Source organism: Corvus hawaiiensis, chromosome 36 (assembly GCF_020740725.1).
Source record: "Corvus hawaiiensis isolate bCorHaw1 chromosome 36, bCorHaw1.pri.cur, whole genome shotgun sequence".
NCBI classification, from domain to species: Eukaryota; Metazoa; Chordata; class Aves; order Passeriformes; family Corvidae; genus Corvus; species Corvus hawaiiensis.
In genome coordinates this window covers 1,657,984-1,684,761 of record NC_063248.1, presented here as the reverse complement: position 1 = coordinate 1,684,761, position 26,778 = coordinate 1,657,984, and the positions used below count along the sequence as shown (strand labels likewise).

The following is a 26,778-nucleotide window of genomic DNA, read 5'->3' as shown; positions in this document are numbered from 1 at the left end:
GCACCAGCTGAGACACCACCCAACAAAAAACAGCACACAAGCAGCTCGGTTTTTTCATTTTTTCCTTTTTTTTTTTTTAAAAAAAAAAAGCTTTTCGTATTTTTTTTTCCATTTTTGTGGGTTTTTTTTTTAAAGGCTGGGCAAGAGGTAGGATAGAAAAGGGCGTTTTTGGCCTCTGATAGGTCAGGTTTGGGAGCTCTTCTCACCTTCACTCCCTTGTGAAACACACCTGGGCTACTGAGGGAATTTCACACAATGGATTAAAAACTTTATATTCCAAGAGAAAGCTCACATTCACAAAAAAAACTAAAAAAAAAAAAAAAAAGAGGAAGATTTGAGGCATAAATCCCATCCAAAGCCTCCGTGTCCTACCTTTAAATAAGGAAACGTACAAAAGTGGCCAAGGGTTGTGCAAAAAACTCTTCAATTTGCTCGAATATTTTACAGAATCAGTACAGGAAAATGTAGAAATCAGTAAAAAATAAAAATAAAAATTAAAAAAACAAATCAAACCCGACAACAACAACCTCCTGGAGGGCTTTGTCACGTTCTAGCAACAGGAATTTTGCTGTCCCAGGGTGGCAATCTTGGCTCACGTGGGGAGCTGGGCACTTTCAGGTCCCTTTTTTTTAAAAATTTCTTTTTTTTTTTTCTTTTTCTTTCCCCAGCATAAGGCAAAACCGACCCTGAAAAACACACTGAGATCCACAAAAAGGATGTAAACGAAGGATTTATCTTCCCAAAAAACCTTTTCCCCTCCCTCCCCCCCCGGTGGAACAAAAGCCGGAGGGATTCTCCAAGAGGCTCCTTAAAAACAGAGGGTGGGAGGCTGGAGGCAGCTCCAGGATTCCCACACTTTTGGCTTCTTTTTGGGGTTTTTTTTTCTTTTTTTTTTGTGTTTTTGTTGTTTTTTTTCCCCAGCTGTTTCTGGTTTCTCCGAGGGAAAAAAAAATCCCCTCCAAAAAAAAAAAAATTATTAAAAACTAAAATTAAACCCCCCCCCCCCCGAGGATGACTTTGTGCAATTCCTGCCCCGATTCTCAGCTAAGGCAGCGAAGTCCCTGCATTCGTGTTTCCAAAAACATGAAAAAAAACCAAACAAAACCCCACGGATTTAAGAAACAGAAAAAATAAAATAAAATAAAATAAAATAAAATAAAATAAAAACAAAAAATAAATTAAAAAAAAGAAAAGAAAAAATAAAATAAAATAAAAAAAGAAAAAAGAAAAGAAAAAATAAAATAAAATAAAAAAAGAAAAAAGAAAAGAAAAAATAAAACAAAATAAAAAATGAAAATAAAATAAAATAGAATAAAACAAAAAAACCCCCAAAAATTAAAATAAAATAAAATAGAATAGAATAAAATAAAATAAAAATAAAAGAAAAGGAAAGAAAATAAAAATAAAAATAAAATAAAATAAAACAAAATAAAAAATAGAATAGAATAGAATAGAATAGAATAAAATAAAAATAAATGAAAAGGAAAGAAAAGAAAAACAAAACAAAATAAAATAAAACAAAACAAAATAAATAAAACAAAATAAAACAAAATAAAAGAAAAAATTAAAATAGAATAGAATAGAATAAAATAAAAAAATAAAAGAAAAGGAAAGAAAAGAAAAGAAAAACAAAATAAAAATAAAACAAAATAAAATAAAATAAAACAAAATAAAACAAAAGAAAAAAATTAAAATAGAATAGAATAAAATAAAAATAAATAAAAAGAAAAGGAAAGAAAAGAAAAACAAAACAAAATAAAATAAAATGAACAAAAAAATGAAATAAAATAAAATAAATAAACCAAAATAAAATAAAATAAATAAACCAAAATAAAATAAAATAAAATAAACCAAAATAAAATAAAAACCACAAAACCAAACCAAACAACAACAAAAAAGGACAAAACAAACCCGAAGGCGGCAGAAGGCGGCGGCGGTGGCGATCCAGCATCTGGGTTTTGTTTTTTTGGGGGAGAGGAGAGGAGGAAAAGGGGGGGGGGGAGGATTCTGTCAAATCTCAGCGCTGGGGGAGGGCTCGTTCCATGATGGCCCCCGGAGGTGCTGCGGCAATAAATAGCGGGCTCGGGGCTCAGGGCGCCTCGAAGCCCACGCGGAAGCCGGGCTGGGCCGGCAGCACGGCGCCGTTGTGGCCCTGCGCCGCCGGCACGCTGAAAGCGGGGCTCATCCACGGCGCCGACGGCGAGCTCTGCCTGCGGGCAACGGGACACGATGGCGTGAGCCACGGCACTGCGGGCAACGCGGGGCCGCCGGTCCCGGCCCACCCCGAGAGGCGGGCGAGGGGGGCTCGGCGGCAGCCCCGGGCAGTGCCCGGTACACACTGCCCGGTACACAGTGCCCGGTACACAGTGCCCGGTACACACTGCCCGGTACACAGTGCCCGGTACACAGTGCCCGGTACACAGTGCCCGGTACACACTGCCTGGTACACAGTGCCCGGTACACAGTGCCCTCCCGCAGCCCCGGGCAGTGCCCGGTACACACTGCCCTCCCGCAGCCCCGGGCAGTGCCCGGTACACACTGCCCGGTACACAGTGCCCGGTACACACTGCCTGGTACACAGTGCCCGGTACACAGTGCCCTCCCGCAGCCCCGGGCAGTGCCCGGTACACACTGCCCGGTACACAGTGCCCGGTACACAGTGCCCGGTACACACTGCCTGGTACACAGTGCCCGGTACACAGTGCCCTCCCGCAGCCCCGGGCAGTGCCCGGTACACAGTGCCCGGTACACAGTGCCCCGGTACACAGTGCCCTCCCGCAGTGCCCGGTACACACTGCCCGGTACACACTGCCCGGTACACAGTGCCCGGTACACAGTGCCCGGTACACAGTGCCCTCCCGCAGTGCCCGGTACACAGTGCCCGGTACACACTGCCCTCTCGCACTGCCCGGTACACAGTGCCCGGTACACACTGCCCTCTCGCACTGCCCGGTACACACTGCCCGGTACACAGTGCCCTCCCGCAGTGCCCGGTACGCACTGCCCGGTACACACTGCCCTCCCGCACTGCCCGGTACGCACTGCCCGGTACACACTGCCCGGTACACACTGCCCGGTACACAGTGCCCTCCCGCAGTGCCCGGTACACACTGCCCGGTACACACTGCCCGGTACACACTGCCCAGTACACACTGCCCAGTACACACTGCCCGGTACACAGTGCCCGGTACACAGTGCCCGGTACACACTGCCCGGTACACACTGCCCGGTACACACTGCCCTCCCCGCAGTGCCCGGTACACACTGCCCGGTACACAGTGCCCTCCCGCAGTGCCCGGTACACACTGCCCAGTACACACTGCCCGGTACACACTGCCCAGTACACACTGCCCTCCCGCACTGCCCGGTACACACTGCCCTCCCGCACTGCCCGGTACACACTGCCCTCCCGCAGCCCCGGCAGTGCTCGGTACAAACTGCCCTCCCTGGTTCAGGACAATTCCCGGTTCCTCGGTGGTTCACCGGTTCTCTGTTGGAACTCCCGCCTCCCCGTTTACCCCAGTGGTTCTTGTTGGATTGTATCCCCTCCCTGGGTGTTTTCCCTTGTTTTCAAATTCCCTATAAAACTGAGGACGAGCCTCAGGGGATGATCCCATCACTTCCCATCCCATCCCACCCCATCCCATCCCATCCCATCCCATCCCATCCCATCCCATCCCATCCCATCCCATCCCATCCCATCCCCATCCCCATCCCCATCCCCATCCCATCCCATCTCGTTCTGCTTCTGGAACTTCTAACAATAAACCCATTAGGAGCCAGACCAGAACAGCCTCTCTTCCTTTGTCTCCGAGCTAACGGGAGCCGATCCCATCGGTTCCTGCCCTGTTCCCTCTGTAAGAACCCAGCGAGCCAGCCCAGCCAGCAGCACCTTCCTGACCCCAAAATCGCTTCAGCGACCCGCGGAACGCAGCTGGACTCTCTCTGACCTGGGGCACGCCACAGCTCGTGCATTGAGCACCAGAATTAGAGGGCAAACCAATCCTTTAGGAATTCCTAAACAAACCCTACAGCTCGGCAGGGACGGGGTTCAGGCAGGATCGGGGCGCTCCGGGGCTGTTGTGACCCACCTGAGCTGGGACGGCCCCGCTGCGGGATGGCTCCGCTGAGGTGCAAAAATCACTTCCCAGGGGGGATAAAAATTGGGATAAAAAGAGCTCTGGACTCACCCAAATCCCTGCTGGTTCCAGGCCTGGCCGTAGACGCCGTAGGTGGGCACCTGCCAGCCGTTGGGCACGTACTGGCCCAGCTGGGCGCCGCCGTACCACTGTCCCCACTGCCCGTAGGCCGGCGGGTAGCTCAGCTGGCTCTGGGGACAGGGAATGACGGAATTAGGGAATTCTCACCCCCTGCTAGACAGACCTGGTGGCTCCAGCCTGGCCATGGATGTTTGCAGCTGCTCAGGGAATCCCATCCCTGCCCAATATCCTGTCGATCCCCATCCCGTGTCACGCTGATCCCCATTTTCTCTGGGCCGAGCCCCTTTCCCAGCTCCCTCAGGAATTCCACATCTCTGGACGCTCTCCAAGCCCATAACCCACCCCTGGACAATCTCCAACCCCATAACCAATCCCTGGACAATCTCCAACCCCATAACCCAGCCCTGGACGCTCTCCAACCCCATAACCCATCCCTGGACAATCTCCAACCCCATAACACACCCCTGGACAATCTCCAACCCCCCATAACCCATCCCTGGACGCTCTCCAACCCCATAACCCACCCCTGGACACTCTCCAACCCCATAACCCATCCCTGGACGCTCTCCAACCCCATAACCCATCCCTGGACAATCTCCAACCCCATAACCCACCCCTAGGATGCTCCCCAACCCCATAACCCACCCCATATCCCCCTTTTCTCCAGGCCCAGCCCCTTTCCCAGCTCACTGCCACTCCCCATCCCTGACCAGGCTGAGGAGCGAGCAGGGCACCCCTGACCTGCTGGACGGGGCTGACCATGTCGGGCGTCTCCTTGCCCCAGTAGCACTTCACCACGTGGCCCTCGATGGTGGTGCCGTTGACAGAGACGATGGCGTGGGCAGCGCTCTCGTGGGCACTGAACCTGGCGGGGCGCAGGATCGGGATTTGAGCGGGAAGGACTCAGCTGGGAACAACCCCAGAGAGGACTGGGGTGGGCCAGAGGCAGGCTGGGTGCCAGAGGTGTCCCCGTGCCCCACAGCGGGTGCAGGGTGGGATTTGAGTGGGAATGAATCCACCAGGAACAACCCCAGAGAGGATTGGGGTGGGTCAGAGGCAGAGGTGTCCCTGTACCCCACAGCGGGTGCAGGATCGGGATTTGAGCGGGAAGGACTCGGGAAGCACACCAGGAACAACCCCAGAGAAGATTGAGGTGGGTCAGAGCCAGGCTGGGTGCCAGAGGTGTCCCCGTGCCCCACAGCGGGTGCAGGATCGGGATTTGAGTGGGAACGACTCCACCAGGAACAACCCCAGAGAGGATTGGGGTGGGTCAGAGGCAGAGGTGTCCCCCGTGCCCCACAGTGGGTGCAGGATCGGGATTTGAGCAGGAAGCACACCAGGAACAACCCCAGAGAGGATTGGGGTGGGTCAGAGCCAGGCTGGGTGCCAGAGCTGTCCCCGTGCCCCACAGCGGGTGCAGGGCGGGATTTGAGTGGGAACGACTCCACCGGGAACAACCCCAGAGAGGATTGGGGTGGGTCAGAGGCAGAGGTGTCCCCGTGCCCCACAGTGGGTGCAGGATCGGGATTTGAGCAGGAAGCACACCAGGAACAACCCCAGAGAGGAGTGGGGTGGGTCAGAGGCAGGCTGGGTGCCAGAGCTGTCCCCGTGCCCCACAGCGGGTGCAGGATTGGGATTTGAGCAGGAAGGACTCAGCTGGGAACAACCCCAGAGAGGACTGGGGTGGGTCAGAGGCAGGCTGGGTGCCAGAGCTGTCCCCGTGCCCCACAGCGGGTGCAGGATCGGGATTTGAGCAGGAAGCACACCAGGAACAACCCCAGAGAGGACTGGGGTGGGTCAGAGGCAGGATGGGTGCCAGAGCTGTCCCCGTGCCCCACAGCGGGTGCAGGATCGGGATTTGAGCAGGAAGCACACCAGGAACAACCCCAGAGAGGATTGGGGTGGGTCAGAGGCAGGCTGGGTGCCAGAGGTGTCCCCGTGCCCCACAGCGGGTGCAGGGCGGGATTTGAGTGGGAACGACTCCACCAGGAACAACCCCAGAGAGGATTGGGGTGGGTCAGAGGCAGAGGTGTCCCCGTGCCCCACAGTGGGTGCAGGATCAGGATTTGAGCAGGAAGCACACCAGGAACAACCCCAGAGAGGATTGGGGTGGGTCAGAGGCAGGATGGGTGCCAGAGCTGTCCCCGTGCCCCACAGCGGGTGCAGGATCGGGATTTGAGCGGGAAGGACTCAGCTGGGAACAACCCCAGAGAGGATTGGGGTGGGTCAGAGGCAGAGGTGTCCCCGTGCCCCACAGTGGGTGCAGGATCGGGATTTGAGCAGGAAGCACACCAGGAACAACCCCAGAGAGGATTGGGGTGGGTCAGAGGCAGGCTGGCTGCCAGAGCTGTCCCCGTGCCCCACAGCGGGCACAGGGCACGAGGCCTCGGTGGCTTCTCCGCGCTGCGAAACTCCCCAAGGCAAGCGGCGAGGTTTTACTGGATGGGGGGGGTTTGTTATTGATTTGTTACTGATTTGTTATTGATTTGTTATTGATTTGTTATTGAGTTTTTACTCAGTGGGAAGGATTTAGTTAATTTAGTGATTTTTTGACTCAATTTTTAATTTTTTAATTGTTTTTTTACTGATTTTTTACTGAGTGGGAATGGTTAGTCAATTTATTGGTTTTTTACTCAATTTTTACTCAGTGGGAAAGATTAGTCAATTTATTGATTTTTTTACGTTTTTTTTTTTATTTTTTAATGGAGGAAGAAGAAATCCTCTAATCTGGGAGGCTTCAGTGGCTCCTCTGTGCTGATGGAGATCCTAAATCACACAGGGCCCTGCTCCAAGGGGTTTCTGGGGTTTTCCCCACTTGTTAAGGCCATAAACTCCTCCTCAGACCACAGGAAGGAAAAACCCTGTGATCTGGGAGGCTTCAGTGACTCCTCCATGCTGATGGAGATCCTAAATCACAAAGGGTCCTGCTCCAAGCGGTTTTCTGTGATCTCCCCCACTTGTTAAGGCCATAAACTCCTCCTCAGAGCAGAAACCCTCTCATCTGGGAGGTTTCAGTGACTCCTCCGTGCTGATGGAGATCCTAAATCACACAGGGCCCTGCTCCAAGGGGGTTTCTGGGTTCCCCCCACTTGTTAAGGCCATAAACTCCTCCTCAGAGCAGAAATCCTCTAAACTGGGAGGCTTCACTGACTCCTCTGTGGTGTTCCAAGGGGTTTCTGGGATTTTCCCCCACTTGTTAAGGCCATAAACTCCTCCTCAGAGCAGAAACCCTCTCATCTGGGGGGCTTCAGTGACTCCTCTGTGCTGATGGAGATCCTAAATCACACAGGGCCCTGCTCCAAGGGGGTTTCTGGGGTTTCCCCCACTTGTTACAACCACAAACCCTCCTCAGACCACAGGAAGGAAAACCCCTTGAAATCCAGGACGCTCCCACCCTCGCAAAGCTCCCCTCCCTCCCCAAATCCCGCCGCACCTGACGAAGGAGTAGCCTTTATCCGGGAACACTCGGATCTCCATGATTTGCCCGAAGGGGGAGAAGGTCTGGCGCATCAGCTGCTCTGGAGCAGGAAGGACAGAGAGAGCGGCGTGAGGCAGCCGTGGTGGCATGGGGGCAGCGGGCACGGGGGCAGCGGGCACGGGGACAGCGGGCACGGGGGCGAGGCCACACGTACCTGTGAGGCCCGAGGTGACCCCCCCCGCAGTACACGGTGCAGTTGCTGGGGCTGGACTGAGTGACCACCTCGTCGTAGGACAATTGTTTGGTGTTCGCTGGAAGAGATTGCACGGGGATTTTTTAAGGGGTGGGATGGGAATTGGGGAGGAGTTTTAGTCCTGACTGGCACAGGACTTGGAGCACAACCCACAAACACCTGCTGGGGTCATGGAGGATCTCTACAGGGAGAGCTCAGAGCCCCTTGTAGGGCCTGAAGGGGCTCCAGGAGAGCTGGACAGGGACTGGGGACAGGGGAGGGAGGGACAGGACACAGGGAACGGCTTCCCAGTGGGAAAGGGGAGATTGAAATGGGATCTTGGGAAGGAATGAGGGTGGGGAGGGGCTGGGCTGGAATTCCCAGAGCAGCTGTGGCCACCCCTGGATCCCTGGAAGTGCCCAAGGCCGGCTTGGAGCGCCCTGGATCAATGGAAGGTGTTGCTGCCCATGGCAGGGGTGGCACTGGGTGGGCTCTGAGGTCCTTCCCACCCCAAGGACAGCGGGATCCCCTGCCCCAGGAGCTGGCAGGGCACAGGGTGGGCACCTACTCTCATAGGTGCTCTTGGGAGCCGGAGGTTTCCTCGTGGCCCAGTTGGTCCGGATCTGCCGCCCCCCGAGCCACTGCCCCCCCATCTGCTGGATGGCGTTCTCGGCGTCCTGGCACGAGAGGGAGACAAAAACCTCACTGCTGGCACCGGGTCCTTTGGGACAGAGCCACGGGAACGACAGCACTGCCCTCCTGAGGGACCCATCCCTGCAAACGTCCCTGGCCAGGCTGGATGGGGATTGGACGTGTCCCTGCCCATGGCTGGGGTGGCACTGGATGGGATTTAAGGTCCTTTCAGCCCAAATCGTTGTGGCATTCTGTCATGGGTTAGCAAGCATAGTCCTGGAAGTGATGTCCTTGCCAAGGAGTGCTTACAGCTTCCTCTGTGACCTGACAGGACCTAGCAGTGGCCAGTTTGAATATGGACAATTCGTTGAGCCACTTAAAGCTGTGACCACCTCTGTGATGCAAACTTAAGAACAGAAGCCCTGAGGCAGAGGCTCTGTCTCGTTTCTGGTGTTGGGACAGGCGGCTGCGGGCCCCGTGCGGGGGCCAGTGGGCCATGACCATCCTGGAGCCAGTGGCCCTGTTCCACCCGCGTAACCCCCCGGAGCAGCTTGGCTCTCCCCCCTCTCCACTGCAATAAGCCACATTCCAGCTGCAAGGCCGAGGTGAGATTGACCCTTTTATTGCTGTGAAGAGCTGAAAACCTGAGGGAAGAGAAAGAAGAGATGCTTAAAGCTGAAATTCTGTTGTGAAGCTATGATATATCAGAGTATCCCGTTGTAATTTCATGAAGATATGGGGGGTGGAGTGTTCAACTCGTGAGCAAAAGCACCTGCGCTGAGATAGGCAGACGCTGACGCAGCTGTAATTTCATGAGAAGTTTGGACAGGGAGAGATGGACCAGATGAGGACTTTGGCTCCAAATGGGAAAGGAGAAAACCTCAGTTCCTAGAGATGGACCTGATGAGGACTTTTGCTCCAAATGGGAAAGGAGAAACCCTCAGCTCCTAGAGATGGACCTGATGAGGACTTTTGCTCCAAATGGGAAAGGAGAAAACCTCAGCTCCTAGAGATGAACCAGATGAGGACTTTTGCTCCAAATGGGAAAGGAGAAACCCTCAGCTCCTAGAGATGCTCCCAGAGATAGTCCTAACGATGAAGATGAGGAAGACCCTTTGCTCCCAGGGAAGGAGAAGGGCCTCTGTTCTTAGAGATGAAATGCTCCCAGAGATGGGTGAAGAGAACTTTTATTTCTGAATGGCTCAACCTCAAAATTGTACCCCAAAAAAACCTTCAAGAGTGGACCCTCGAAAGCAGTTGTGGGAAAAGCTGCAAGTCGAGGGAAGGGACTCACATGCGAGCAGAGAGGCTCCTCTTCCTAAATGGACTGAACAATATTTGGAAGTGGGCGGCTGTCTCGTTGTGATAATGTTTTCACAGCACGAGCAAGAAGAGACTCCTCTTCCTAAATGGGCTGAACAAGGTTATTATGGAAGTGGTAACAGACTGAACATCTCCAGGGTTGTCTTTTTGCATTGTCAGTGGGAGAAGGGAGGAAGGCGGGGGGAGGAGGAGAGCTCTGAAGGTGTGGTAGAATTTTTTTTTCTTCTTTTAGGTCTGTTAATAAACTTCTTTCTATTCTTTCAAGTTTGGTGCCTGCTTTGCATTTCTCCTAATTGTTATCTCACAGAAGATAAACAGTAATGAGTATTTTGGACCAAACCACGACATGAAATTGGTGTTTCTGCCTGGTTACAAACCCAACCCACTACAGATTCTGTGACTTCTGTGGATTTAGGAACAGAGAGAGAAGCTTGCCCTTGTCACAGGCAGGGAAACCACAGTGAAAATCAGCTGGGGAAGCTCAAGAGCGTGACAGAGACTCAGCTGCTCATCGGAGAGGGAAATGAAGGGATCTTCCCTTTTAATGGGGAAGGAAACAGAAGGAAATGAAGGAGGAAATGAAGGAGGAAATGAAGGAGGAAATGAAGGAGGAAATGAAGGAGGAAATGAAGGGATCTTTCCCATTTATTGGAGAGGGAAATGAAGGGATCTTCCCTTTTAATGGGGAAAGAAACAGAAGGAAATGAAGGAAATGAAGAAGGAAATGAAGGGATTTTTCCCATCTATTGATGAAGGAAATGAAGGGATTTTCCCACTGATTAAGGAAATGAAGGGATTTTTCCCATTTATTGGAGAAGGAAATGAAGGGATTTTTCCCATTTATTGGAGAAGGAAATGAAGGGATTTTTCCCATGTTTTGGAGAGGGAAATGAAGGGATTTTTCCCATTTATAGATGAAGGAAATGAAAGAATTTCACCCATTTTTTGAGGAAGGAATGAAGGCAATTTACCATTTATTAATAAGGGAAATGAAGGGATTTTACCCATTTATTGAAGAGAGAAATTAAGGGATTTTACCCACTTTTTGATCAGGGAAATGAAGGAATTTTACTCATTTTTTTGAGGAAGGAATGAAGGGCTCTTATCCATTTATTGGAGAAGGAAATGAAAGGATTTTACCCATTTTTTGAAGAGAGAATGAAGGGATTTTACCCATTTTTTGGAGAGGGAAATGAAAGGATTTTACCCATTTATTTAAGAAGGAAATGAAAGGATTTTACCCATTTATTGGAGAGGGAAATGAAAGGATTTGACCCATTTATTTAAGAAGGAAATGAAGGGATTTTACCCACTTTTTGGAGGGAAATGAAGGGATTTTACCCATTTATTTAAGAAGGAAATGAAGGGATTTGACCCATTTTTTGGAGAGAGAAATGAAGGGATTTGACCCATTTATTGGAGAGGGAAATGAAAGGATTTTACCCATTTATTTAAGAAGGAAATGAAGGGATTTTACCCACTTTTTGGAGGGAAATGAAGGGATTTTACCCATTTATTTAAGAAGGAAATGAAGGGATTTTAGCCATTTTTTAGAGAGAGAAATGAAGGGATTTGACCCATTTATTGGAGAGGGAAATGAAAGGATTTTACCCATTTATTTAAGAAGGAAATGAAGGGATTTTATCCACTTTTTGGAGGGAAATGAAAGGATTTTACCCATTTATTTAAGAAGGAAATGAAGGGATTTTACCCATTTTTTGGAGAGAGAAATGAAGGGATTTGACCCATTTTTTGGAGAAGGAAATGAAAGGATTTTACCCATTTATTTAAGAAGGAAATGAAGGGATTTTACCCACTTTTTGGAGGGAAATGAAGGGATTTTACCCATTTATTTAAGAAGGAAATGAAGGGATTTTACCCATTTTTTGGAGAGAGAAATGAAGGGATTTGACCCATTTATTGGAGAGAGAAATGAAAGGATTTTACCCATTTATTTAAGAAGGAAATGAAGGGATTTTACCCACTTTTTGGAGGGAAATGAAAGGATTTTACCCATTTATTTAAGAAGGAAATGAAGGGATTTTACCCATTTTTTGGAGAGAGAAATGAAGGGATTTGACCCATTTATTGGAGAAGGAAATGAAGGGCTCTTACCCATTTATTGAAGAAGGAGACGAAGCCGTAGCCCTTGGACTTGCCCGTGGCCATGTCCTTGACCACCCGTGCATCCCTAAAAAGCACAAACGGGAGCCAGCTCAGCCCCCCCAGCCCGGCTGGGGCAGGCTCAGCTCTACCTCTTCCCCTGCACTGCTCCCTGCACCAGCACCACACTCAAAGCAAAAAAGGCTCCTTGTCTACACACAGCTCGGCTAAAGGAGCAAAATTAAACGTAAAACATGCAAATCAAAGAGCTTCTCTAACAAATGGCTGTGTTTTACAGCTGGCTCCTGCTCCAGACACTGTCACAGGCTGGGAAAGACACAAAGCGTGGTCAAAGCAGCTGTTCCAAATCACTTCAGGAGCTTGGCTGGCTCTCTGGAACCATGCAATTTTTTTAAAGTCTTAATTTATTTGCCAACACATTCTACCTGCTCATTCCAAAGATTGAATAGAAAATAAAAATTAAAATTAAAAAATAATAAAAAAAAATAGGAATTAAAAGGCATACGTCGCCTGTTAACTGAATTCTTTAATTCTCGGGTCAATTCGTTACCCCCTTTTTGGGCTGTGGGCAGCTGTAAATTTTGAGAGATTGATATTTCAGAAATTATTGAGGCAAAGAAAACATATTTCAACTCTTCAAACCACACATCATCGGCACAACAGCAATCAAACGGGAGTGATTGGAACTACGAGGTGTAGGAAGAAAAAGGGCCGGGGGGGAAAAGGGATAAAATGGATAAAATGAAATAAAACTACAACGTTTGTCCACTGTGAAGCTTGTGGTTAGCCATGGAATTCTGTCCATTCTTCAGGGACACTCTGCAAAATAACCAGAGCCCCGTTATTTAGGATTGAGGTAGGAGAGATCCCAGCTCCAGAGCCAAAGCCACCGGTGGCACACGGCGCTGCCCGGGAAATCCGGGCACAAAGGCAGCCTCGGGGGGACGTGTCCTCAGCCCCAGGCCACCCTCTGCTCCCCTCCCCACAGGGAAAGAAACAGAAACAGCAAAAAAAACCCCAACCCAAACCCAGTCAGGAAATGACGGAAGTGAAATGAGAGGGGGCAGAGAAACCAGCAGAGCACGGGCACAGCGCTGAGCCACGGCGGGCACAGAGTTCGTTAAGGCTCGGAGGTTTGAAGCCTAATTAAGAGTAATTCTGGCACCCACAGAGGCAGATGCCTGAGGAAAACCCCTCTCCAAAGCAGCAGGGATATTTGTTCTCGGTTACATCCCTCTTCCTCTTGAACTTTCCTAGAATTCGGGTCCAAAGTCCCAAATTGCCTGGAAAAGCCACTCAGGGGGGCTGAGCTGGGCTTGCTTGAGAGGGAAGAGGGGAAAAACTCCCCTCTACTCACCCTCAACTGAAAATTTGGGAATAAAGACTCGAGAACAAGTGAAAACATGAGCAGAGTGAGCACAAAGGGAGGGAGAGGGTGTTTGACAGGGATTCAAACCAGCCAGAGGCCAAGAATCACCCCAACTCCTCTCTGTGCTCGTCATGCCTCGAGGTCATCAGGAAAAATCAGTTTAGCACCAGTAAAGATTCAAAGGAATCAGGAATCAGGAAACAGTCAATTAGCAGCACATTTCCAGAGGTGAGGCACAGCTGGAGAAGTCACTTCATTCCACCCCCGTGGTTTTCCAGGTGGAATTTAAATAAGGAGAAAATCTGGGTCCTTTGGGGTTTGGAACGGGAGTTCAAAAGGGAGAATTCTGCTTTTTGGGGGAAAAAACTTAATTTTCAGGTTGGATGGTGAGTCTGAGCCAGTGTGAGCTTCGCTCCCTTCCCGTCAGCACCGGGCAGGGACAGCTCTTGTAGGGGAAAAAAACTCTTCCAGGGAAGATGGGACAAAGGGCCTGGCCCCAGCTGTGGGGTCGGGAGGGAATTTGGGGGTTCTGGGGGACTTTTGTGCAAGGTGCTCACTGCCACAGGGATGGGAAACTCTCACACCAACACCCTGCCTGCTCCTGCCGCCCTCCTGCACCCTTCCAGCTGTGCCAGCCCCTCAGCCCTTCATCCAGCCACATCTGGCCACAGGTTGGACCCCCTGGAGCCCCATCCCTTCTATTCAGCCACATCTGGCCACAGGTTGGACCCCCTGGTGCCCCATCCTTTCCCTCCAGCCACATCTGGCCAGAGGTTGGACTCCCCGGAGCCTCAGCCCTTCCATCCAGAGGATGAACCCCTTGGAGCCCCATCCCTTCTATTCAGCCACATCTGGCCAGAGGATGAACACCCTGGAGCCTCATCCCTTCTATTCAGCCACATCTGGCCAGAGGTTGGACTCCCCGGAGCCCCATCCCTTCCCTCCAGAGGATGAACCCCTTGGAGCCCCATCCCTTCTATTCAGCCACATCTGGCCAGAGGTTGGACTCCCCGGAGCCCCATCCCTTCCCTCCAGAGGATGAACCCCTTGGAGCCCCATCCTTTCTATTCAGCCACATCTGGTCAGAGGTTGGACTCTCTGGAGCCCCATCTCTTCTATTCAGCCACATCTGGCCAGAGGATGAACACCCTGGAGCCTCATCCCTTCTATTCAGCCACATCTGGCCAGAGGTTGGACTCTCTGGAGCCCCATCTCTTCTATTCAGCCACATCTGGTCAGAGGCTGGACCCCCTGGAGCCTCAGCCCTTCCATCCAGAGGATGGACAGACTCCCTGGAGCCCCATCCCTTCTATTCAGCCACATCTGGCCAGAGGTTGGAATCCCTGGAGCCTCAGCCCTTCCATCCAGAGGATGAACCTCTTGGAGCCCCATCCTTTCTATTCAGCCACATCTGGCCAGAGGTTGGACCCCCTGGAGCCTCATCCTTTCTATTCAGCCACATCTGGCCAGAGGTTGGACTCCCCGGAGCCCCATCCCTTCCCTCCAGAGGATGAACCCCTTGGAGCCCCACCCCTTCTATTCAGCCACATCTGGCCAGAGGTTGGACCTCCTGGAGCCCCATCCTTTCTATTCAGCCACATCTGGTCAGAGGTTGGACTCCCTGGAACCCCATCCCTTCTATTCAGCCACATCTGGCCAGAGGTTGGACCTCCTGGAGCCCCATCCCTTCTATTCAGCCACATCTGGTCAGAGGTTGGAATCCCTGGAGCCCCATCCCTTCCCTCCAGAGGATGAACCCCCTGGAGCCCTCCCTCTGCACTCCCTGGCGCCCCTGAGCTGCCCTCAGGGGACATCTGAAGCAAAAAAATCCCACGTACAGAACTTTTTAAACCTTCTAATAAAAGCAAATCAAGCTGGCACGAAAAGAGGAATAAACTGCAACTCTTGAGGGAGGGGTGGGGAGAAAAAATATAAAGCAACAAAAACCAAACTTACTTCAATTAAATGCTTCACTACCCAACACTCCAAAGCACTCTACGTTCTTACATCCAATGTCCAGTACAGACAACACTACAAGGAAAATTAATGGTTTACGTTTGGGGGCTGGAATGGAGGCGCTGCTCCTCGCTCTGCTGCAGCCTGGCTGGGACAGGCTGGCAGGGACAGGCTGGCAGGGACAGGCTGGCACCAGCGTGGGACACGCTGGGACCGTCCCAGCTCCCTGACCCAAAGGGTTTGGACAAAGCTGTGGGGCCTCAGGACAAGGTGATGCTGCCCCAACGTGCTCCAAAAAAAATGCTCGTTTTTGAGGGAAATGGGAATTAACTCCATCAAAAATGCTGGCTGTGGGTGGCTGGCAGCAAAAATCCGGAGTGCCAAGGGACTCTCGGGGCAGGGAATGCACAGCCCAGGTGCAGGACCTGCATTTTCCAGCTTGGCCAAACGAGGCAAGGAGGACAAAGCCAAAGCAAGCTGGATGCAACTTTCCTGGGAAAGCAGAAGAGAGGGGGATAAAGGATGTGGCTGTGGGAGCGTGTCCCTGCAGTGCCACGGTGACCCTCACTCCAACACAAAGCTGCCTCCACTCAGGAGCTGATCTGCCCTAAAAAAGGACTTACGAGATTCTTCCAAAGGGAGCGAAGGCTGCTTTGATGTCTTCAGTTGTGATTTCGGGGCTGAGGTCTCCGACAAAGACGTGGAAATGGTCTTTGGGGGAAGAAGAGAAAGGAGGATTCAGTGGTTGAAGTGAAGAAATGAAGTGTTTTACTCTGAGCAGAGCAAAGAAACTCTCCTACAAAGCCCTTTATTAAAACTCCAGCTGCTATTCAAAATACGTTGTTAAAAAGCACAAAAATACCTATTAGACACCACAAAAACCCATCCTGGATGCTACAGGAAGAGCAGAGTTCGCTGTGGAACAGAATTCCTGCTGTTCCTGACAGCCCCTGCGCTTGGCAGTGCCACAAGCCCGTGATTTGAAGGACACACATTTGGATCTCGAATTTTACAATCTGCTTTTAAGGCCTGCCAGCATTTACTGCACAAATCTGAGATTATTTACACTTGGTGCGCCCAGTCCCCAGGAAAATCTCTCTGTCTCCCTGGGCCAGCATTAAGCTGTGATGTGGAATCCTGCAATGGTGGGGTGGGAAGGGATTTAAACCCATCCAGTGCTACCCCTGCCATGGGCAGGGACACCTCCCACTGTCCCAGGGTGCTCCAGCCTGGCCTGGGACACTGCCAGGGATGGGGCAGCTGCAGTGAGCCAGGACTGAAGGTGTCAGGATGGAAAGAGGGATCCCTTCCTGATGAAAACAGGCACAAAAGGCCTGAATCCGAGGAGTTTTCCATCCCAGTCCTACAGTGTGTGGCACAGATTGAGCTGTGCCACAGCAGGCACCAACCTCTCCACTCTGCTCGGGCACTGACAGGGTTTAGCCCCATCAGCCTGAAATCCCAAGATTTTCTGCACAGAAATAGTTGGGAGTGATGGAAGCTGTTTTGGAAGGAGCCTGGATGCTGCCAAGGAGCAGCAGCCCTGCTGGGAGATGCTGAATGTGCCTCAAAAGCACAGAACGAGCCTTTAGGGTTTAAATCACAACTGCCCCGGGTACCAAACAGCCACGGATTTGCACCAACCCAAAACTCTGGACACCAAATCCCTTCCTGATGCTACAGGGAAATGAAAGGGAAGTCTTTCCATAAAAAAATAAATGGAAAACAAACCAAAACCCCCCAAACTTAGCTTCAGGGACCACCCTGGAGATCCACCATTTGATGTTGAAGAAGAAACAATTAATTACCTTGTGAACTCTGTGCGAACCTGATGGCAAAGATCAGATTTGCCCTGAAGTTTAATTAACACAAACACAATAAATAATTAGGATTCCAATCAAAACCATTCCCACAGAGCTCTGTGTGGTGCATTTCTGTTTAAGAACTTGCACAGCTCGGGGCACAAGTGACATTGAGCCAAGGTTTTAAAAGGTTGAAATTTTAGCTAAGAGAAGAAATTGGCATTAATTAAGACACAAAGTAGAAAAACAAAAGATAAGTTAATGACTATTAGATGCCTAAGCTAGAGCCAAGTGATGTATTATTTGCCATGATATTTTTAAGTTTTGTTTCTAGAAGGAAACAGAATGAATGAACTCTCATCCAAACAAACTGCAACCAACAGAACCAAGAACAGCACCCGGGGCTCGTAACAATTAATCAAAAGTAGGAGATCTTGGGCTGTGCCAAGAGGTCATGAAGGCAAGGAGGTAAAAAGGTCACGGTGAGGAAGACGTTCCTGACTTCATCCTTCAGGAGCAGTGACCCAATTTGAGAGAGAAACTGAGGTAATGACCTCATTTGCATATAAAGGGAGGTGCCGGGGCCACACAAACCTGGAGTGAGTAACCACCAGAGAACAGAGAACCTGGCACTTGGCTGGCATGTCCCATGCTGCTGCCATGCCACCTGCCAGTGCCTGGATAAACACCCCACTGCCTAACTTTAACTAGAGGGGCTTTTGTCCGTGGATATTGGGATTTAACCAATCAACACTTACTGCTGGTGTCTTTCTTCTGGCTGCTGGGGGTGGTGGCCCAGTTCACTTTGACCTCCTGCAAATGGGAATGACACATCAGGTTTGGTAAATCCCAAAAAGGTCAGACACATCCAGTGCTTAATTCTGGCTTTACAGGGCCCCCCCAGGTGCAAGGCTGGGGTTAAAACTCAAGTTTAAGATGTTTTTCTAGGGAGAGGGTTTGTTCTTAAATTACCAGGGGCTGGGGGGTGTTCACCTGGAGAAGGGAGGGATCCAGAGAGAGCTCAGAACCCCTTGCAGGGCCTAAAGGGGCTCCAGGAGAGCTGGAGAGGAACTGGGGACAAGGCATGGAGGGACAGGACACAGGGAATGGCTTCCAAATGTCTTTGGGGTGAGCGCGAAGAGGATGGGGACAGACCCTTATCAGTGGTGCCCAGTGACAGGGTAAGGGGCAAGGACTGAAACATGGGAAGTTCCACCTCAATATGAGGAAAACAAGAAGGAAAATATGAGGGAAAACTTTCCTTTGAGGCCTGGAAGAGGCTGTGGCATCTCCTTCCCTGCAGACACCAAAACCCTGCCTGGACACGACCCTGTGCACCCTGCTCTGAATGGACTTCAGGACAGGATCATCTCCGGAGGTGCCTTCCAACCCCACCCACTCTGGAATTCTGAGATTTTTCTCCAAGTTCCACATCCCCAGCTCCCTCTGAACTCCTCCCAGGACCCTGAACTCCTGCTCCCGACACTCTGAACCCCTCCCGACACTCTGAACCCCTCCCGACACTCCGAACTCCTCCTCCCGACACTCCGAACCCCTCCCGACACTCCGAACTCCTCCTCCCGGCACTCCGAACTCCTCCTCCCGACACTCCGAACCCCTCCTCCCGACACTCTGAACTCCTCCTCCCGGCACTCTGAACCTCTCCCGACACTCTGAACTCCTCCTCCCGACACTCCGAACTCCTCCTCCCGACACTCTGAACTCCTCCTCCCGGCACTCCGAACTCCTCCTCCCGACACTCCGAACCCCTCCTCCCGGCACTCTGAACCTCTCCCGACACTCTGAACCCCTCCTCCCGGCACTCTGAACCCCTCCTCCCGGCACTCTGAACTCCTCCTCCCGACACTCTGAACCCCTCCTCCCGACACTCTGAACTCCTCCTCCCGACACTCTGAACCCCTCCTCCCGGCACTCTGAACCTCTCCCGACACTCTGAACCCCTCCTCCCGACACTCTGAACTCCTCCTCCCGGCACTCCGAACCTCTCCCGACACTCTGAACTCCTCCTCCCAGTCAGGTCCCATCAAGATCTCCACCCCAAACGAAGAGTCCCCATCGCTCCCAGCGGGATGTGCCCCTGGAATGCCCGCAGGGCCCCTGCCAGCCCGTGTGGCAGCCCAAACTCACCCCGGGCCATGGCAGCTTACCTTACCCATTATCTTCCTGCCGTTCATGGCGGCCAGCGCGGCGGCCGCGTGCCGGTGCTCGTAGAACTCCACGAAGCAGTAGGGATCATTCCCAGCTGTCTGAGACAGGAAACGAGCTCGGGATTAGGGATACAAACCCGGACTCTGGCTGCTCTGCTCTGCCTCCGACTGCTGACACCTCCACAGCCCCGTGTGGACAGGTTTTCTGACTCTACAGGGAGAGTTTTCTTACTCTTACTCTACTACCAATGCTCCCAGAGGTTTCAATTCTGCTTTAGAAAGGTAAAGTTATGGTGAAGAATTTGTAAAACCTCATTTACAACCTCCCCATGATTTAATGAATTCATTGTCCCTCTCCATGTCCACCCATCCTTAAATTTACCACCAGGCATGTGGCAGAAATGATGCCAAAAACACCTGACTGCATCTCCAGATTTATTTAAGGTGGCTGTGTGTTTCCAGAGGAATTCCCAGACCCACAAGCACAGCCTGGAGCCAGCAGCTCCCAGGAACAGGGAAATCAGAGGATTCAGGCTCTTACATCCATGATCATCTTGCAGTTCTTGCAGGGTCCGATCTGGCTGAAGAGCTGGAGGATCAGAGCCTCAGTCACGTCCCGGGAGAGGTTCCCCACGTACCTGAGGGTCAAACACAGGGATGGAGATGGATGTTGGACACGCTGGAACCTGGGGAGGGGCCTGGGATAAGGGATGGAGAGATAGGAAAAGGGGGAATGGCTTCCCAGTGCTGGAGGGCTGGGTGAGATGGGATAATGGGAAGGAATGAGGGTGGGGAGGGGCTGGGCTGGAATTCCCAGAGCAGCTGTGGCTGCCCCTGGATCCCTGGCAGTGCCCAAGGCCAGGTTGGAGCCATCTGGGATAGGGGGAGATGTCCCTGCCCATGGCAGGGCTGGCACTGGGTGGGTTTAATGTCCCTTCCCACCCAAACCATTCCATGATCCCATGACTCCATGAACTCGACCTTCCAAACTGATTTCCCAGTACAGACTCCAGTTCCCACATCCCTACACCCATTTATTTCCCAGTAGACTCCAGTTCCCACATCCCTACACCCATTTATTTCCCAGTAGACTCCAGTTCCCACATCCCTACACCCATTTATTTCCCAGTAGACTCCAGTTTCCACATCCCTACACCCATTTATTTCCCAGTAGACTCCAGTTTCCACATCCCTACACCCATTTATTTCCCAGTACAGACTCCAGTTCCCACATCCCTACACCCATTTATTTCCCAGTAGACTCCAGTTTCCACATCCCTACACCCATTTATTTCCCAGTAGACTCCAGTTCCCACATCCCTACACTCATTTATTTCCCAGTACAGAAACTCCAACTCCCACATCCCTACACCCATTTATTTCCCAGTACAGACTCCAGTTCCCATATCCCTACACCCATTTTCCAGTACAGAAACTCCAGTTCCCATATCCCTACACCCATTTATTTCCCAGTACAGACTCCAGTTCCCATATCCCTACACCCATTTATTTCCCAGTACAGAAACTCCAGTTCCCATATCCCTACACCCATTTATTTCCCAGTACAGACTCCAGTTCCCATATCCCTACACCCATTTTCCAGTACAGAAACTCCAGTTCCCATATCCCTACACCCATTTATTTCCCAGTACAGAAACTCCAGTTCCCATATCCCTACACCCATTTATTTCCCAGTACAGACTCCAGTTCCCATATCCCTACACCCATTTATTTCCCAGTACAGACTCCAGTTCCCATATCCCTACACCCATTTATTTCCCAGTACAGAAACTCCAGTTCCCATATCCCTACACCCATTTCCCAGTACAGAAACTCCAACTCCCATATCCCTACACCCATTTATTTCCCAGTACAGAAACTCCAGTTCCCATATCCCTACACCCATTTCCCAGTACAGAAACTCCAACTCCCATATCCCTACACCCATTTATTTCCCCGTACAGAAACTCCAGTTCCCATATCCCTACACCCATTTTCCAGTACAGAAACTCCAGTTCCCATATCCCTACACCCATTTATTTCCCAGTACAGAAACTCCAGTTCCCATATCCCTACACCCATTTATTTCCCAGTACAGACTCCAGTTCCCATATCCCTACACCCATTTCCCAGTACAGAAACTCCAGTTCCCATATCCCTACACCCATTTATTTCCCAGTACAGAAACTCCAGTTCCCATATCCCTACACCCATTTCCCAGTACAGAAACTCCAGTTCCCATATCCCTACACCCATTTCCCAGTACAGGCTCCAGTTCCCATATCCCTACACCCATTTATTTCCCAGTACAGAAACTCCAGTTCCCATATCCCTACACCCATTTATTTCCCAGTACAGAAACTCCAGTTCCCATATCCCTACACCCATTTCCCAGTACAGAAACTCCAGTTCCCATATCTCTACACCCATTTCCCAGTACAGAAACTCCAGTTCCCATATCCCTACACCCATTTATTTCCCAGTACAGAAACTCCAGTTCCCATATCCCTACACCCATTTCCCAGTACAGAAACTCCAACTCCCATATCCCTACACCCATTTATTTCCCCGTACAGAAACTCCAGTTCCCATATCCCTACACCCATTTTCCAGTACAGAAACTCCAGTTCCCATATCCCTACACCCATTTATTTCCCAGTACAGAAACTCCAGTTCCCATATCCCTACACCCATTTTCCAGTACAGAAACTCCAGTTCCCATATCCCTACACCCATTTATTTCCCAGTACAGAAACTCCAGTTCCCATATCCCTTCCTGAGCACCACTTCCCAGCTGCCCCAGCAGCTCAGGCTGGTGTTTGCCCACGTTCTACACAACATTTGGTCGGTTCCTCCCAAAGCCCTCAGGTTTTGGAAGCACCAGATCTGCCTGGAATAACTGAGGGCCAACGTGCTCGGGGGCACACATTCCCAATTCGGGCACGGATCAGCCTCCTCAAGCACAACCACATCCCAAATCCCCACTCCCACCTGGGATTTTGGCTTCCTTGGCCACGAAGCCCATCCGTGACCCACGGGTGGCTGTTGTTGTTGTTGTTGTCGAGCCCAAGTCACGGGATTTTTATAAAAAGCCCAGCGAGAAACCTCAGCCCCTGAGGTGCGGCTGCAGCTTCCCGCAGAGGAACGTCCCACAGGAAACCTCTGCCACGCGAATCCCGGCCAAAACCGCGCCGGAGCACCTGCAGTGCCCCCCGAGCTGCTGCCAGAGGGGCAAAGGGGCTGTCAGGAAACCACCAGCAGCAGATCTAGGCTCTGCTCGCGCTCCTGCTGCTGCCACCAGGCCGGGAAGGTTGGGTCACGCAGGGAATGTGGGAAGGAGACAGAGTTTTGTGGCAGGAAGGGCTCAGACAGGAGCTCTGTGTTCATTGTCCGGACAACTGTTCAGCCAGGAGGCAGGATTGGGTTTTAAAATCTCCAGACAGACTTTGGAGGGCAATGTCTCGCTCTGAGTGAGCGATTCCTGCACTTCTGACAAGTTTCCTTAAAAAAAGGGAGGGATTAGAGCACTTCATTAAAGTAATTAACACCAGGACATTGTCCCCACAGCAAGTCCAACTGAGAGGGGCAATCAGAGAGGCTGGAAAAGACCTCCAAGATCAGAGTCCAACCTTTGACCCATCACCACCTTGTTAACCAGAGCAGAACTAGCAAGGCCTCTCTTTAACTCCCTCTTTTTTTATATCTTATAATTATTTGGATAACAGCTCAATGGAAGCAGCAGAGGGATGAGCCTCACGTGACCTTCTGGGTCCCAACTAATTAATTTGTGACTGGAAGATTCCCAAACAGCGGAATCAGGGTCCCTGACCTCTGCACTAATGGGATTTCATCCCCACAAACAGGCGTCTCCTGAAGCATTCCTGACCTCAGCACTGGGTTCAGCTGCAGAGAGCAGGTTTTAGGGAATTCCCAACAGCCCCACGGAATCTCTGCATGCCCAGATCTTCCCGAAGGCATTCCCTCAAGGATCCACTGCAGGAATACGTGTGCACACACACAGAGCGTGCCAAGGCGGGTGGGGAACACCCAGAGCTGCAACCCCACTCTGTGCCATGAACTGTTGCCTGACTTTTCCATGGAATTTCAGTGCTGCTCCACGTCCCACGGAGCTGGCACAGGCAGGATCCAGCACACCTGGACCTTGTCCTGAGCCACTCACACACAAATAACCCAGCACCCAGGTGACCCTGCCAGGAAACAACTGAGGAGAGCTCAGCCCTGGCTCTCCCTGCACCTCTCCCACTCCTCTCTTTCCTGCTAATTGGACGACAATCCAAGTAACGAATCAGTTGATGACTTTGCCGATGAAAGGCTGTGTTATCCAAGTTTATCTCGAGAAGCCCAACCCAACTGCTGCCAGCACTTGTGCGTGCTTCAGACCACAAATTGATTTAATTTAGGACACGTACGCCACGTGCACCCACGCAAACACAAACAACAGGACTCTGTCGCCTCCAAGGCTGCCTCATAACTGCCCTGCAGATCCATAACCTGCTGCTGAAAGTGCCTGTCAAGGAAGGGGACTGCCCACGGGAGAAGGAGCTGCCTCTCCAGGAATTGATTTACACGAGGGAAAACAGCTCCTAACGAACACAGGGCTCTGCACCCCTCTCACTAAACATGGGTGAGGTGGGAAAGGCAAAACCAAGGAGTTCCTTCCAGGAATGTCTGTGATCTGCTCCAGAAAAACTACTAAAGGAAGGAAAGGACAGGGTGCAGAGGGCTTTGGGGGCCACACAACTGAGGGAGCCCCCAAATCCACACCCACGGGGGTTTTCTGGAGCAGAAATCCTACAGAAATCCCCGTGTGAGCGTGGATTTAAAGACCACCTTTAGCTGCACTTTCTGCCTTCACCTGCTCCTTTTAAACCTGACCTGTGACACCCAGCTGGTGACAACTCCCTGTGTGAGCCCAGAAAGTCACTGCAGTCAGAGAAATCTGTGCTGTTGCTCAGTCCTCAGCTGTTTTAGGGCTGGACTTGGTGATCCTGGAGGTCTTTTCCAGCCTCACTGGTTCCCTGTCCGTGCCACCAGCCGCACGTGCTCCAGGACAGGGACCTGCTTTCCTTGGCACATGCCGAGGCCACCAGGCCCCCACACGACCCTTGGGATGGGGGGAAAACATCTTCCCAAATAAACACACAAACACACCAGCGGCTCTGTGTTTGCAGAGGCCAGGAATAGCTCCCCAAATGTGGGAAAACAGCGGGATTTGGGTGGCAGAGAGTGGTCACTGCTCAGGACAGCTGGGGTGAAGCACGTCAGGGTCTTGTTGTCCTGTGGTCACTCGGCCAAGTCGCTTCTCAACCGCTGGGGAGGGGCAGCAGTCCAAGGGCACAACATTCCCTCACCTTGGAATGATTCCCTCTCCCTCCTGTCTTTCCTGCTGCACTAGAGAACAAGGCTTCTAGAGGTGGGATGGGAAGACTGGAGCCTGATTTCCCTGATCCAAACACAGGAAAACTACTCCAGATAACACCTGCCTGGGAAAAGGAGGGAAACACAGCCCAGGTGTGCACAGGAGCTGCGGGAAACAGTCAGGTGTGCACAGGACCAGCACCTTTTGCTAAAATCCAACCTAAACCTCCCCTGACGTGGCTTCGTAATTCATTCCTTGGGAAGCAACAGGTTCAGAAAGTGCTTTGAACACTGGGACAAGCATTGGATCCATGGGCACCAGCAACCACGGAGGTGCTGGGCATGGCAGTGGGGCTCCAGCTGCTTGCCAGCCAGTCGCTCACAAAAACCTACATGGATCATGCAGAATGACAGGATCATCATCATGGAATGGTTTGGGGTGGAAGGGACTTGGATCATCCAGTTCTATCCCCTGCCATGGGCTGGGATGGATTGGGGAAGAGGGGACACACACACCTTCCAGAGCCCCTTTCCCTCCAGATGTGAGCGTGGATGTACCAGGGAGGGGGGGACACCTTCGACACTGCCCTTCCCTCCAGATGTGACCTGGGATGGACTGGGCAGAGTGGCACACACTTCCCAGACCCCCTTTCTATCCAGGACAAGGGGGGACACACCTTCCAGACCACTTTTCCCTCCGGATGTGACCTGGGATGGACTAGTAAGGGGGACACACCTTCCAGACCCCTTTTCCCTCCAAATGTGAGTTGGGATGTACTGGGGAAGGGACACACAGCTTCCACACAGCCCTGTCCCTCCACATGTGAGCTGGAGGCCCAGGGTAACGCCCGGAGCGTAGGGCAGGCCGGCGGTGCCCAGCACTGGGAACGGGGAAAGGGCAGGAATACCGCGGGAGCCGGGCTCCCCCCCGCTGCCGGAGGGGGCCGGCTACCCCTCAGCCCCGGGCGGGGTTCGCTCCCCCAGCACTGCGGGCGGCTGAGGGTCCGCGGCGGAGCCCTGAGGGGCCCGTCCGTGAGGCGACCCCGGGCCGCCCCTCCCCGCGGAGCCGGGAACAATAGGCGGTCTCGCCCCCTCCCCACTCACAGGGTCTTGGGCATTTCATCCTCCATGGCGCCGCCGCCGCCCGCCCCGGCTCTTCCCGCCCGCCGGGGCGGCCCCGTGAGCCCTGGGCAGCCCGGGCAGCCCGAGCGGCGCCGGCCCCGCCGGCGGACGGTCCCGCGGCGGCTCCTCGCAAGATGGCGGCGGGCGGGCGGGCTGAGGGGCCGGGGGAGTGTGGGGGGGTGGGGGGGGGGGGGGGGGGGGAAGGGGGTGGGAGGAGCCGGGGGCGGGAACGCGCGTGCGCGGGGAGAGCGCGGGAACGGCGCGGGGACGCGCGGCCCGCCCGCCGCGGCCGCTCCGCGCATGCGCGGCCGCTCCGCGATAAAAGTGGTGAAAATTGATTTAAAATAAAGGCGTTAAACGTAAAGGGGTGAGGAATGAAGGGGTTTAAAAGAAAAGGCTTCAAAATGAAAGGGTTAAAAGAGAAGCGCTTAAAAGCGGGGTGAAAAGGTGCTGGCGGTACCGGGGGCATCAGCGCGGGGAAATGACAGTGAAGGGGTGAAAATAAAGGTGTTGAAAGGAATTTAAAATTAAGGAATTAAAAAGAAAATAACTAAAAGTAAAGGGGTTAAAACCGCGGTGGAAAGGGATATGGGAGTCAGGGACGTGTGGGTACTGGGAATGGGGGCAGCAGGGCTGGGAAATAGAAATAAAGGGAGTTAGAATAAAGGGGTTAAAATAGAGGAGTTTAAAGTGAAGGAGTGTAAAATTACAGGATTATAAATGAAAGAATTGAAAGTAAAGTCGGGGTGAAAAGGGACGTGTGGGCATTGGGAACGGGGCACCGGGGTGGGGAAATGAAAATAAAGTTTATAAAATACAGGGACTAAAAGTAAAGAAGCTAAAATAAAGTAATTAAAAATAAGTGAATTAAAATTAATTAATTAAAGGAATTAGAAATGAAAGAATCAAAAGTGAAGGGTTTAAAAGCAGGGTGAAAAGATTCATGTGGGCACCAGGAATAGAGGCCTTGGGGGGGGGGGATAAAATTAAAAAGTTAAAATAAGGTAACTAAAAATAAAGGAGTTTAAAACA

At 51.7% G+C, this 26,778-nt stretch overlaps 1 protein-coding gene across 1 annotated transcript; it reads right to left on the bottom strand.

The window, feature by feature from the left end:
- Positions 1–1,927: 1,927 nt before the first annotated feature.
- Positions 1,928–25,884, bottom strand: TIA1 (TIA1 cytotoxic granule associated RNA binding protein). Its single transcript, XM_048290214.1, is given in 13 exon segments — positions 1,928–2,210; positions 4,191–4,330; positions 4,962–5,085; positions 7,654–7,738; positions 7,853–7,877; positions 7,879–7,949; positions 8,439–8,547; positions 11,942–12,017; positions 15,899–15,986; positions 17,836–17,890; positions 19,246–19,344; positions 19,787–19,883; positions 25,729–25,884. Coding segments are annotated over 13 exon segments (1,116 nt in total). The 5' UTR covers positions 25,755–25,884; the 3' UTR covers positions 1,928–2,089.
- Between the last annotated feature and the right edge of the window lie 894 nt (positions 25,885–26,778).